General features: G+C 50.6%; 1 protein-coding gene across 2 annotated transcripts in view; it reads right to left on the bottom strand.

Moving 5' to 3' along the window:
- Nucleotides 1-1,967: 1,967 nt before the first annotated feature.
- Nucleotides 1,968-14,419, bottom strand: part of EFCAB5 (EF-hand calcium binding domain 5) — a 45,345-nt gene continuing 32,893 nt past the window's right edge. For both annotated transcript variants that reach the window (XM_019545794.1, XM_019545793.1), the window contains 9 exons: nt 11,196-11,485; nt 10,281-10,453; nt 9,626-9,854; nt 8,787-8,939; nt 7,435-7,538; nt 6,221-6,474; nt 4,899-5,128; nt 4,260-4,356; nt 1,968-2,731 (listed from right to left, as the gene is read on the bottom strand). In XM_019545794.1, coding sequence (XP_019401339.1) covers nt 2,517-2,731; nt 4,260-4,356; nt 4,899-5,128; nt 6,221-6,474; nt 7,435-7,538; nt 8,787-8,939; nt 9,626-9,854; nt 10,281-10,453; nt 11,196-11,485 — 1,745 coding nt within the window. In that variant the 3' untranslated portion in view covers nt 1,968-2,516. The remainder of the gene's footprint in view (nt 2,732-4,259; nt 4,357-4,898; nt 5,129-6,220; nt 6,475-7,434; nt 7,539-8,786; nt 8,940-9,625; nt 9,855-10,280; nt 10,454-11,195; nt 11,486-14,419) is intronic.

Raw genomic sequence — 14,419 nt, forward strand, 5'->3', positions numbered from 1 at the left:
GTCGAAAGTGCAGACGCGGAAGCGCAGAGCGCGGGGGAGGGCGGTCACGTGGCGCGGCCCTGCCTCGGGCAGCGGGCGTGGGCGGGGCTGCCGCGGACACCGTCCCGTGGCGCGCACTGCTGCGTTTAGCCTGAGGAATGCGCCTCTGTGCTGAGAAATGCACCTTTTCGCTAGTAAATACTTACCTGGCAGGGGAAGCAGCGTGACCACGTAGGCGAGCTCCCCAGGGTAATTGTCTCTGATATGTCCTCCATAGGAGGTCTATATTGAGCAGATTCTTTTTGGTATTGGGTGGTGGAACCGGAGCGTGCTCCATCCACTCCATGCATTGACCTGGTATTGCAGTGCTTCCAGGACCGGTGCAAAAAAACAGGGGAAAAAAAAAAAATTTCGCTAGTAAACGCGCATTTCCCTAAAGCACCTTTTTGCTAATAAGCACACATTCTTGCTAATAAGTGCACATTTTTACTAATAAATACACTTGTTTGCTAATAAACGCGCTTCTCTGGTGAAATTCCCACCCTCGTTCATCGCTAGCGACGTTTCGTTCTCAACGATCAGCTCTTGGGAAGGAGCCGGGGAGAAGGGAGTGGGCCTACGGACCGTCCCTGCCCCCGCCGTCCCTGGTCTCTGCTGCCCGGGAGCCGCCTTCGCTGGGGCGTTGTGGAACCGAGAAACATCCCCGCGTGGAGCTGTTCCCCGGAGGCGCGGCCCCCCAGCCAAGGCTGTTGGAAAAGAGGGGGCACCGAGCCTTGGAAAGTCCGGGCATCACGGTCGAGAGGCAGAAACGCCTTCGCGTGCTAGCCCGGGTCTGGGACTCGCAAGCGCAAGGCCTGGTACCCTCGGCTTTTATTAGGGTCTTCCAGAATCACCTCTACCTTAAGCTCCCCTCTGTGGCGGGCTGGCGTTCATCTCTACGCTGTGCTCTGAAACAGAGCGGGGGCCAGCGCCGGTCCAACCATTAGGCGAACTAGGCGGTTGCTAGGGCACCAAAATTTGGGGAGTGCCAAAATTATAACGCAGAACAAAATAACAGGAACATCGTTCTAAATAACAGTCCTGGGTGGCCACGGCTCCATCCTGGTCTAAGACCTTTGGCTGGGCAAGGGGAGAAAGGCCTCTGAAAAGATCTCAGAGGAAAGATCACTAAAATCGCGACTCCTTTTTCAGCTCCAAGAGGACTTATGGCAAGAGCATACCGCTGGCAGCGTCCTCCTAAAAGATGCACCCCTACTTGTATATTATCTTACAGCTCGTGACACTGATTTCTTTCACCTAAAAACATTGTTTTTATTGTTCATTTTGAATATCAAGTAAGTACATGTAAAAGTTCATTCTAGACTTCTTATTTTCCTCGGTATTGGAAGTGGTGGGGGTGCCAAGGTACACAGTTCACCTAGGGTGCCAATTACCCCTGGACCGGCCCTGGCTGGGGCTCTTATGAAGCCTGTTTTTGTGATATTGAGGCTGGTCGAGAGATGCTGCGGGACAGCGTTCAGATGGGCCAGGGCAATGCCAGTAAGTGCAGCTGAGGTCTCTGTTTGGTATCTGGTTCAGTTGCCTGGGAAGCTGGAGAGGCACTGACTGAGAGCAAGCCCGTGGGGGGCGATGCCCCTCGCTGAAGCAGATCACAAGCATCCGACCTGTTTGATTCCCTTCGTGAAGCTTAGCAACCCATTTGTATTCGCAGCAAATGGCTACTGCGCCTGGTCTGAAGTGAGAAGGGCTCATGGCTATCAATATAATATCTGTATGGACATTGTTCCTAGAAATATCATTTCAAACAACCTGAAAAGCTTTCCCCTGCCCCCACCAAAATATGAAGCCTACTTAGAAGCAAGGTTAGAAGCAAGTATCAGCTAATCGCCATTATCTTATCGGAAGAGGTTAAAAAGCAACCTGCAATCTCAAATTACAAATTATTTGGTAGACATTACACTTTGTCAAGTAAATAAAAAAAAAAGAAGTTTAATTTCCCAAAATTTTATTAAAAACGGATTCTGCCAAAAGATACATTATTGCAAAGATGGAATCTTGCACTAGTCAGGAAAGTTTGCCATAATCACCAGCTTTAACCCAATAAAAAACTCTTTATGCTGTATTAAAAGTAGAGGGCTTTTCTACAATAAATGTACTTCCCATCCAGGGTAACACCAGCTCTCCGACAGTCTGTTAGGTTAACAGGACTCTTTAAAAGTCATTTTAGAGAAGTGACTCTTTCTGTTTTCTGTTTCTGTTTTCATGACCCATGTAACTGGGCAGACATACACATTTCGTTTTGCCCTCTTATCTAACCCCACTCTCTCTTTCCTCGTGTGAGAATTAAACAAAAGCCAGAGAGTTATCTGTCCAATCAAGTCCCCTGACATTAGTGACCTACCTTTGGTAGCACAAATGTTCCCTTTCACAGCCCAAAATAGTTGATTTAGCTAGGTCTATTGGCTTTCCAACCCTTTAAAGCAACAAGCATTTCATATCTATAAATCCCAAACATACAAACAATAGAAGGAGTAACATCAAATAAGAGAATTGCTAGCATTTGGGGACAGCATCATCTCTGATGACTTTTCTGCAGTCAGACTGGGCCTTGGTGTCAAAGAGGCTAGAGATGGGGCTTTTGCACATGGAAGTTTCTGTGTGAGCTCTGCAAGTGCTAGACAAGTAAGGACCCAGTTGTACAGACATTCAGCGGGGACTGAGCCATGCTTCCACACATCTCCCCTAGGCACACCTGAAAAAGAGAAAAGGTGTTAACGCAGAAGTCCTATTGGGAATGAGGGCACAGCACTGCACTAGCATGGACCTCTGCACCCAGGCAGAATCCCACTGAAGATGGTGGAAGTTCACACAGGACCAGGGGCAGCATCCTAGCAAATTCTGATGTGGGAATACGCACTGCTACAGTCTCTTACTGACATGAAGCCTGAAGTGAAGCTTCTCACCCAGATTGCAGGGGAGGAATCTATTTTAAGACAACTGGTAATCACACTTCCTCACTAAGCGAGAATGAATTACCTTCATCCACTGCTGCACATTTTAATTCCCAACATGGCTTTTTTGCAGCGGGAAGAACAGTACTAATATTTCACAGTGGTTGGAAAATACTTGTTTCTATTGCTTGCTTGACAAATTATATAAATATTTCCAAATGAGACAAACAATGTTTATGGTTGTGCTGTTAGACTACTGACAACCGCTGTGAGCAAACAAATGGGGATCTTGATTTGACTGTTAAACAGAAACGCTCTTCGTTTTTCCATGGAAGGCATTTGAATATAGACAAGCCTGGAGAGCTGGACTAAATCCACACTTTAATTATCCTTTATAGTTCAGGTTTGGGTTCGGTGGGACAAATCAGCAGCGGGGCAGACACGGGCCACTGATGCTTAAAAAGTCCTTGTAAAGTGTACGTTGGTGTTGAATACGAAGTACTTAATACATACGTACGTTGACACAAAAAAAGGTAAGAGCCTCAGCGTGGCAGATGCTGGTTAAGTGATCTGCTGGAGGATAAGTACAAGTATTTTTGAAGTATATCTATTACAGTCTTCTAATATATTCTTCCTAGAGGAGCTCCTGTAGGAAGAGGCCATTCTTGCAGGCACAGCGCATGCTAAGATCAGAAGTGACCAACAAAAGCTACCACCACATATAATTAGCTCGATTCTAGCAAGGTCAGATGTGTCCTTCTCGTTTCTCAGGCTATGGACACTAACCTAATGTATGGTATTAAAGGCACCTGAAATGCTGCATATTTTTATGCCGTGTTCCACTGTGAAATAGTCTGTTACACCTCGGTGTCGCTTTACTGGTGCATGGGGTGGGCAGCTATTATAGTACAGGGCAGGCACTTGTGGCACACGATGGTTACACGGAAGATTCATTGCAGAAGCCTCACTGAACATCTTGAAAATCATTCATAGAGGGGGTAGTGCCACCTGGATTCAAATTTTCAATCTGGGATTCAGTCTGTTGGGGAGCCAAGAATGGGCTCCCGACACAAGGAACTTAAAAGATTCAACTGAGAACTTGTCGGGACCAGGGCATGGGCAAACTGGGTGGCTGCCTAGGCGTGGATAGAAAGGAGAGCTAGAAAATGGTGCAAATAATGATGATTATGATCATTACCTCTGGTGAAGGGGGGCCCGATACTAAAAGTTTGCCAGGGGCTGCCAGGAGTCTAAGTATGGTGCTGGCTGGGACACTGTTTAGTTGCTGGGCTACCTCAGGTGACCCTGGAACAAGTTTCTAATACTTGCCTTTGATGCAGTCTGACACGAGCTCTGGCCAGACCTGCGCAGATGCAGCAGTCGGATCAAAGCAGCAAATCTTCTGAATCAAATCACCATCGAGTTTCTGCAAGGCAGAGCACACAGTCATATTGGTGGCCAGCGGGAAAATAGTGAAGGGTTAAAGAGGCCACTGACAAACCTGGGAGGAATCTCAGGGAGCACTTCTGGAAGCAGACAGGCAAGCAGGAGTGGAGCTATTGTGGAAGGAGGCTGGGAGGACAGGGAAACCAGAAAGCAGAAGGCCAAGCAAGCAAGCTTTGTATCAGAGGGGCGAAGGGATGGGGAAGGGCTCCTTGTCAGTAGATCTCAGTTTGATAGACTGTAGGGTTGTTGATGTTATGGGGCTACTGCTGCACCTGCTGTCAGAGGCATGCAGTGAAGACACATCGTGTGCCAGCAGAAGGACCCTTTGTGCTGGTGCACTTACCCATGTCCCCAAAGTATGTTAGCTAAGTCAACAGAAGCCTTCTTCTGTCAGTAGAGCTGTGTTGACATCAGGGGTTTTGTAGGCAGAACTGTGTTGGCCAGGGAAGAGGGTGTTTTCACACCCTTAGCCGACGGCTATGCCAGCTAAACTTTGTACACCTTATTTATTTGATATCTCACCAGTGCACACTGACTCCAGTTCTCAGTCTTCTCTGAGCCCTTCCACTGGGGGTAGAAAAGCAGCAGCACAGCCTTCAAGATGTTATGCACTACAGCTGGAGGCTCTACGTAGCTCTTTATTTCAGCAAAGGACTTGGGACTGAGCTTCTGGACACACTCACGCAGGTCCTGCAGCATGAGTCGATGGAAAAGTACCCCTGCACACCTCACATCTGCCACGTGTTCTGCCTCTGGAATCACAAGCCAACTTTTCAAGGAGCTGCTCAGAAAGATAAGCCACCAAAGACAAGCTTTTGATTGGGGGGGAGGGGGTCTGCCCACTTCATGATGAACAAGGGTGCATTTTCCAGAGCAAAAACAGTGTTTGCAAATGGTCTACTAACAAAGAGCCCAGGTAGATGTTTGAGAAAGGACCAGGACTCACTGTGATGCGGTTGAGGCTTCAGGAGCATGGGATATTCAAAGAGTATTGTATTACTGCTGTAATGTTGTATGTGTCTGTCTGTTCCTTACACCGGGGCGGGGGGGGAAGGCAGATTTCCTGCGGGAGCTGAAGTCACTAAGAGAGTAATTAAAGTACATCACTGATGCAGACAGCAAGACTATGGAAGCCTCAGTCCCCAAGGGAAAGGCACATGCTCACTGGTTCTGGCTGAAGAGCCTGACAAAACAAAAGGCAAACTGCATAACAGCTCAGGCCTGATCTGGGAGATGGACTTGTCCACTCTGGATGTAAGTACTGACACCCTTGAGCTGTCTACCTGCCAGGGTGCTGTGCAGTGCTGGCAGTTACCTGCCACGCGTGCCTGCCAGCTGCGTGACGCGTTCTCTGTAATGCCCTTGTTCTAAATAAAGAGCACTTTGCTTTGGGAAAGCTGCCTGGGCACTTGCCAACTCTCATTGTCCCTGAGGGAAAGCAGAGCTGCAGCTCTGAATCAAATCGCATCTGCAGAGATAGGCTGGGCTGAGGGGAACTGCAGCTGAAAAGCCCCGTCTGGAGGGAGAGGAACGCAGGTCTTTGTCTCGAGAAGGGCGAGAGCCTCAAAGTGGGGTGTCCCTGAGCAAGTCTGGAAGGGCTCAGAGGTGCAGCTAACCTGGGAATGGCAAAACCCAGTCTGGATTCTGCTTGGAGTAGCCCTGAGGAGCACAGAGTCTCTAAGCAAATCTTTCCCTCACTCTTTTCCTAGAAGCTGCTGAGATATAAGCTTTCCTGAAGCATCCTTTTGCGCACCTGTCTGAGGGAAGCCCAGGTTAGGATTTTACTGAGAACCCCCATCTGTGCCAACCCCACCCCCTATGATCCTCTATGAACAATACAGTACCTAAGACATAGCTTGGCCCTCTTTCCCCCGCCGACTCCCTCAGCAGTTCCGAACACGCAGCTTGGACCATCTTCAGCATGGCCTGCAGGTCTTTGTGCTCAGGAGGTGGTAACCCCTGGTAAAGTCCGGTGATGAGATCAAACACCCCAAGGGTCTCTCCCGATGGCTCCCGGAGCGGAACGGCAGTGTGATGTTCTCCATAGACACAGGCGCTAATGACCCCAGAGCTGTCTGCGCACTTGAACAGGTAACCCCTGAAATGACAGTAAAACAAGGGCGATCTCAGCAACTCTAGAGCGCCAGGCTTTTAGGCAACTCCTAGGTGCACTGTGCTGTTGAAGAGAAGGAGCTTTCACACTGCTACATCAGCTGCTCTGCTCCCTGCAGCCTATACACAGACCTCATCGAGCCACATAACGTGGCAAGAAAAAGCGTCCTGGAAAGCAACCCTGCTCATCCTGGTCTGGTGTCAGGAGCTGCAGGGAGGCTTCACAGGTATAGGTTAGGGTCGTATTCATGCCATACAGACGATTTTCTGTATGCAGTGATGCTGATGTTTGCTCCACAGAGCTATACAAAGCAAAAACATATACACCAAGTCAGGCCACTGCTTGACTAAGTCCAGTAATTCAAGAAGACGCATTTGATAGATAAGTTGTGAGGACCTTGGCAGCTGAAGGAAACAGCTCTACAGTAGGATGTTTCAGGGGAAATGAGGATAATGCCGCCAGGAAAAAAGATACGCTAATTTAAAGAACAGGACACTCCGGATACAGGGCCTGACACTGCAAACTTTTGCTACCAGACCCAGAGCAACCAACCGAATTGCTCACGTTAGTAAGCATTATGCATGACGTTAAACATTTCCAGGACGGAGTCCAAGATATGCCCTACAGACTTTGAGAGTTTACTACCATGCATGTGACAGAGACTGCGATAGTGAGCATGCTCTGTTTATGTGCGCTCACCCACCCACAGGCTATCTTTATACTGCATGCGTCTTCTGCCAGCTGCCGGCCAAACACAACAATGGGATGTGCCCACTTTTAGCCTGGTCCTGTGTCCAGCAGCCAGACTCCTGCATGCGCTGTAGTCGAGATCAAAATGGGAACCCTCTTGCTGCAGGAGTAGCAGCCCAGCTTCTCTCTGCTTGCCCAGCTCACAGCACAGGCTTGGAAGATGACCCAAAAACACCATGCTGGTGCTAAGCCCACCTGAAGATGTTTTCTTTCCTGCTGACGAGAGTGGGAGGGGAGTGGATTTCTATCTGCCCCGAGTGATCTGTGGTCATCATCTTGCACAAAGTATAGTCACACATCTGGAACAGAGGAAAGGGAGATTATGATACCGGCAGGAGAGGAGCCTCCACTCCTAAGTTTATAGGGAGATCAGCTAATTCCTCAAGACGGAGCTTACACTGAATGCTCAGCTGCAGTGGGCCGACTGAAGGATAGCTGCAGGTCGGTTTTGCCCTCATAACCCCAGAATCTTCCCCCCAAAGTGCAGCAAGAATGGAATAATATCCTCTTTCACCTGGCCTGTGTAACCTGAGCCCCAGCCCCCAGCCCAGAAGGATGCCTACAAGTGGATGAGGGGCTTCCCCAAAGGACAGTTGTTTTTTGGATCCTTAGAGCCCCACTCTCCTGGCAAGGGAAAAGCACGCAGCCATCTTTAGGGAGCAAGCAACATGACTCACGGGCAGCTGACAACAGGAAAACATAAAGCCCGGAGGGAGGAATGTTTCCAGTGGGAACCCGGTTATCAGGGGAAGCAGCTGAACGGTGGTGGCAGCAGTTGCCATCACGTGACCTTTGCAGTGAGTTTTGGACTCGGCCTTAAATATTTCACTGTCTTGCTCATCATCCTCCTAATTGAGGGTGGTGTAAGCTTATGCGCGGCCAGGTCTCTGACTGCCTGCTGCATACTTGGCATGTGAACCAAAGGCGAGCGGGCTGCCCTTACGTGCGGGCTAATTCAGAGTGGCCTCTGCTGTATTTACATGTTGCCTGCCAATACCATTTCTGGAGGAAGAGCCAGCACGAGCCATCCTCCTTTTCCATATGGTGATCTTGGCTGTGCTTCCTCTCTGCAAGGGGAGGACTGATTTAGCAGAGTACTGCTACACTGGTTCGTCCTGTGGCTCCGTGGTCTGGTGACACTTCCACCTGGGTCAGGGGTCTTGCTGCCCTGGCTGGAGGAGCCAGGGGCACTAATGGGGCAGTGCTCTTAGCCCAGGGGTAAGGAAGCACCCTTCTGGCTAGTGTAGGGAAGCAGGGGAAGGGTTGTAACAGGAGCCGAAGGGAATTCCAACCGCTCTCCCAGAGTGGAAGGAAGATTGCTGAGAGAGAGGGATGGCAGAAAAGAACGGTGGCTTCCCCTTGCAAGGTGACTGTCCCTTTTCCTCTACAAAGTCCTGCTGTGAATAGCATCAGGCGGAAACTCTCGGTGGTGAGCCAAAGGGGAGCCAAACAGGGGTAGGTCCCTGCCAGTCTGCACTAGTCAAATCCCTCTTTACTGCAGTAGTGGCCTTGGCTTGGCTTGGCTGGTCTGAAGGGACTGGGCTTACCTTGTCTCTGCCAGGCTCCACGAGGTATGTCGTGACCGCGCGGATGGTGGGGGCCCTGGGGTGCAGCCAGCCCAGAGCAGTGACTGCAACCTGCATTATGTTTTCCAGGGTGCGGATGTGGTGGTAGGCTTTGCTGAATGCATGGGAAACGCCCTGTGGGAGCAGAACCCTTGGCATGAGAAGGAATGATTACAGTAGGATCAAGCTGGGGACAGTGTCACAGCGGCAAGAGGAAGCACAAACTCGGTAGCATAAACAAAACAGCGTGCGGCAGGGACAAGCTCTCGGAGTACAGGGCAGCCCCCAAGCCCCACTGTCGCACGGGGCTGCAGGCTTCCTGGCCAAGCTCCTGATGAAATGGGAGGTGAGCTCCGAAAGAAAGCGTTAGCTTGCTCTGCTCCCTGCTGGCCGAATCACCAACTACAGGGACTGGTTCTAGAAGAAGTTGCTTACCGGCATCCCAGCCAGGTAAAATGACACCCGGCAGTAAGACAGCCAATGACTTTGGAGCAGGTACAACTCTGTACTTGCCTCAGCAGGCAGGCCTAGGAGGGAAGCTGCCTAGATAACCACTGATAAGGGGATTGCTGTTGGCATTGCTCATGCCATTTTCACATCCCATAGAGTGCTGCAGGCCTACAGGTATCCGGGTTGTTGGTCTGATCAGAATCTTGTTGGTCTAATAAAAGATATCTCTACTATCAGTCCTGACTGCAAGGTTACAGTGCATTCCCCAAGCCCACCACCAGGGTTGGTTCACACTGAAGCACGGGAAGGCCACACGGTCCCTGCCCGGTTGTCAGGAGAGACTCACACACCCATTTTCGGATGGTGCCCACCTGGTAGAAGCTGATCTCGTGGGTTAGGAAGATGGTTTGCTCGCACTGGTCCTGGAGCGTGTCAAGTCCTAGAATCCCGAAGACTCTCCATCGGGAGTCCTGCAATGGCAGCACCAGGAAGGAGCCTTTCCTTTCCTCTTCTGGACGGCTGCAGTTCCAGAAGTGGATATTTCCATGGAGCTGAACTCTTGGAACGTGGATCGGCTTCCCCTCCTCCACTGCCACAAAGCTGAGAGACAGGGATGCCACAAGACAGGTGAGAGGAAGTTTGTACAACCAGCATAAGCAGGACAGGAAAATCCTTAGGGTCTAGAAAAGCTCTGTGAGGATTTGTAGACACATATTGGGGTAAAATAATGAGTATTCAGTGAATGAGACTGAACCCCAGGAAGCAGCAAGCTCTGAAGAGACCTGAGGGAACATGGGGGCAAAGGGGACATGAGGGCCTTAGCAGACAAAATCAAACAAACAGCAGTGCAGCTGGGGACTCTCCATGCTAAAGTATCACAGCTGTGATCAGGATGGCCTCTGAGGGACAGTCTCTCCTAGGGGGTTCCTCTGCCTTGTCCTTATCACTACACTGCACTGCATCTCCACATTCAATTATTTGGAGGCCTTCTGGGGAAAGGAAAGAGCTTTGTGCAGGTTCCCTTACCTGACTCCTTTCATGTCCGTGTGAAGTGTCTGGTTGAGGACGTATGGGGCATCTTCTGCAGTACAAGCCACATAGCGCAGGAGAATGTTTCCCCGCTCGGGTGAGAGCCGGTTCTTTTCCAGAAGGGCGATATATGCACTGATTTTCTTGTTGTTCCCATGGGCTTCTCCATCCTACCAATGCAATGCTTCACATTATGTTCTGGACATTAGCCACTGGCCAATACATGCTTATAGCTTCTCCCATTTATCCTGGGACATTGTTCTGGGCCAGTGACTTTATTTCACTGTCACCAGATGAGTAATGATGTCCACACTGTCACTCCTGTCTCTCAGGTTCTGGCCCAGCAGTGGCAGCGGTCAGGGAATGGATCTGGTTCTTCCTTCTGCTATTCAGAAACCAGTTTATTTGAAAAAGAATATCAGTATCAGACCTATGAACTGCCTGCTGCTCCAGGTAGATACTGTCCTGGTTCAACAGGGTGAGCTAGTCCAGTCTTCCTGTGAAGACACCCTCTCTCTGGTCTGCAGATGCTCAAAGCTAGGCACTGCCAGCAAAAGCGCTGCACGGGGAAGGGGTGCACGGTCCCCTCAAAGAGGGCTGTAAATGCCACTATCCCTTAAGCTGCCCCTGGGATAACATATGAAGCCCTTTACACTGTAGACTGCCACACTGGCCAACAACTGAGTGCTGTGCACTTGTTTCCAGAAACTACCAGGCTAGGGTTGTGCGTGTCCAGATTTTATTTCATCACAGTTTCCAAAGCAAGAGATGACTGTCTCCCTGTGAAAGGGAGGAACGGATGGTCCCAGGGCAGTACAGCACAGACAAGAGCTGCCCTGACCTGCAGCAGCTCTTGGTACCGTGCTCCTGAGGTCCCTGAACAGCCGCTAATAAACTTGTCTTACTATGTACCTGGGACAGGGCTCTGAAGACCGCTTTGTAAACCGGTTCCATGCTTGTCCCGCTGGTCTCGGCCGCGTGCTGGATATTGAGCAGCCACTTCATCCTGGCCGAGCCTCGCAGCCGTTCCACGTGGGTTCGCTCCACGCTCACAGTCAGAAACTCCACCATGTTCTCCAGGACTTCGTCCTCGTTCCCGGTCAGCTCGGAAACAACCAGCTCCAGGTAGGTCTGGAATTCTTTTGGCGACAACCTTGCCGCTCCGCTGGGTTGCTGGCGGGATGAATGAAAGTGCTTCTTTGCTAAAGGAGGGACAGAGACAAAGGCAGGGTCACTGCTTCCGAGCACTGTGCTTTGCTCTCCAATGCAACACTGGCACTAAGCCTGAAGCTGGCTCCAGGTGGGATTCTCCAGCCCCTCAGGCCGAGTCACTCATGTCCTTCATTTGTTTTTCCCGTGAATCAAAAATGCCATCATGACAGCCAGGGGCCAGCAACCAACTCCCCTTCCTCAGATCTCTGGGGTCTAGACACAGAAAAGTATCTGCACAGCCTCCTCCCACTCACACCTTTACCCAAATACCAGGTGTCAAAGGAAAATCAGGAGGTTGCACAGGACTGTCTAGAACCATACATATCTCAACGCCACAGCCCAACTGCATGGACACGTAGATGACGGGATGATGACACTTTGGAGTCTCAGGACTTCCCCAGGAGATGCAGACTGGGAGTGGGAAGAAAACCATTTTTCCCACAACCCTTCAGGCAGAGCTGGGTGTCTCTGAAGCGTGCACTCCAGAAGAAAGGGGGTGAGTGGAGAGCCGATTTGATCAGGAGTGATTGATCAGTCTGAAAAAAATCGCTAAGGACTCACTCAGGACCTGCTGAGTGCCGCCTCCCGTGGGCTGCACATGTCTATGTCAGGTTGCAGTCTCGCACCTTGCACAGGCGAGCAGAGATTGGCAGGCAGGTTGGGGAGTGGGTGAAACCTGGGCTAGCCCCCTTTCCCTTCGCAGGGCAGTGGGATGCAGACAGGGGAGGGGGGAGTCGGAAACAGGCTGCTATGGAGAAAGGGGGAAGCAGAGACCCAGCTGGCTTTCAGGAGTCATCAGAGAGAGAAACCATTCAAAAAACAACTGCACAGCAGAAAGGAGACACCTGTGAAGCAGCAATGAGTTAAAGCCTTCCCCTGATTTCTATGATTGTACAAGCCTGTGTGGAAACCTACAGAGGGTGCAGACCTTTAAAAACTATTATCTCTAAACCCTGTCACTAGGAATCAAGACAGAATGAGCCTGCAAATGGAAACCTACTGGGCTGATTTCTATTCAGCAGCTGCCCAAGTGTGTGGCTTCCCTATGCCGGGCGGCTGCTGTGTTCCTAGCTTTCCTGTTCAGCTCTTACAGGGCAGGACCTTGTGCCCCTCTCACTGCAATGCCTTTGCACGCAAGAGGGAGCTCCTGTACAATCTTTATGCCGCAGGCACCACTTTCTTTCTGAAACATGAGTGTTTGCTGCCCTGGCTACAGCAGCAATTGCACCTTTTGCTGTGGACACCTCCCCTGGAAACTGCAGGAGACATTCTGAGAAGCCATCCTGAATCTTGATCTCACATTTTCCCCAACCCAAACAAACAGAAGAAATGGGAAGATGCTTCAGTGCATCTGTGATGCGGTAATCGATGACGAGGATGGGCAAGGGCAAAATTTGTCAGCAGGCAGGCAGTATTTCATGATCAATACATATAATGGCCTGTAAGGAACAGTATAATAGAAAATGCTCTGATCAATGTACATGAGAACAGGAAGAAGGCTGCTCAGATTGCCTCTCAAAGCAGCCAAGCCCTGCTGTTACGGAAGCTGAGAGTCCAATTCTGCTGCATCTGAAGGCAACAGGATTTTCTGCACTGATTTCAGTGGAAGCAGCAGCAAGCACTCAGCAGCTCCAGGCCTTTTACAACAGAGGGTTTTGACTTGTTTTCCCTCAAAGGATTTTCAAAAATGTTCAGTTTTTTCTCTCTCTGTGGGAGGGGGAAAAGGAAGGAGAGGGAAGGGGCTGACAAAGCACACAAGGTTTGTGTTTGGGGCTTCCCCCCTGCTCCTTTCTGCCCTCCCGTTTCTGGTGACACTGGGATTACCTGGACATGTGCACAAGGTCAGTGTGAGCTACTGCTCCCTACCAAGAGACAGCTGACAGCCCTCTTCAGACATCTCAGACTCAGTGCTTTGCTCTACAGATTGCTCCATGCTCTGCCCCAGGCTGGGAGGCCCCTCTCCCTCTCCAAGACACACTTCTACCACGATGTCTGACAGATGAGTCTGAAATGGCTAGGGACTGTTCTATATCATTTATATGTTGCACCCTTTGCTCGTTATTGGTCACTGAGGGGGGAAGCTCTCCAGAGCAGGGACTGCCTTCTTATTTCTCTGCACAGCTGCCTAGCAGAGGTTGGTGCTGCTGATTTATAAACAATAAATGCAAGATGCTGGTAGTGCCAGCAGCTAGGAGCTGGGTGAGAATGCAGGCCACGGCTTTTGCAGGGATGGAGTGTGTACTTAAGGGAAGGGCCACTTTCCAGGTTAATTCCACTGCCATGTACAAACTGCTGCACCACTCCGGGCCACTGAGACAATGCAAAGGCATGACATGGCTTCCTACAGCTGGCCTGACGTGGCACAGAATGAGAGGATTTGAAAGGGTTACCAGAATTTGCTCTCATCAGCAGTGAGTGACCAGGATGAATTCAGTGTCTCAGGAGGAGGTCTGGGGCGGAGTGGCTGGTCTTAGGGGTGCCTCAGTAAGTGCATCAGCAGCCCTTGTCGCTCCAGTGGTTACTAATACGGTGCCTGCCAGCATCCATAGGTTGGATGTCTGCAGATGCTTGGCTGCCAGGGGAAGCTCAGGCAACATGCTGCACACGTGTCTCACCAGAGGCATAGCCAGGCAGTCCCACGATGCCCAGGGCAGTGCCAATTGTAACAGTGCAATTAGCTGCTGCTGTGATTGTGGCCATTTTTGTGCCCTCCCCACCAAGGTGGCTCCCTGGGTTGCTTCCCCATCGCTCCCCTCCATTATGCTATTGTCTCACCCAGACTGCTTCCCCCATGCCTACCATTGCTCAGCTGACTCAGGGAGATGAGATGGCTTGTGCACCTCAGAGCCTCAAACGAACCCTGACTCGAACCTCTATGCCCATCATGAAAGCTGTGCTCTTTGTGGGGACTGTGAACTGGTTTT

Source organism: Crocodylus porosus, unplaced genomic scaffold (genome assembly GCF_001723895.1).
Source record: "Crocodylus porosus isolate Cpor-Errol unplaced genomic scaffold, CroPor_comp1, whole genome shotgun sequence".
NCBI lineage: Eukaryota > Metazoa > Chordata > Crocodylia > Crocodylidae > Crocodylus > Crocodylus porosus.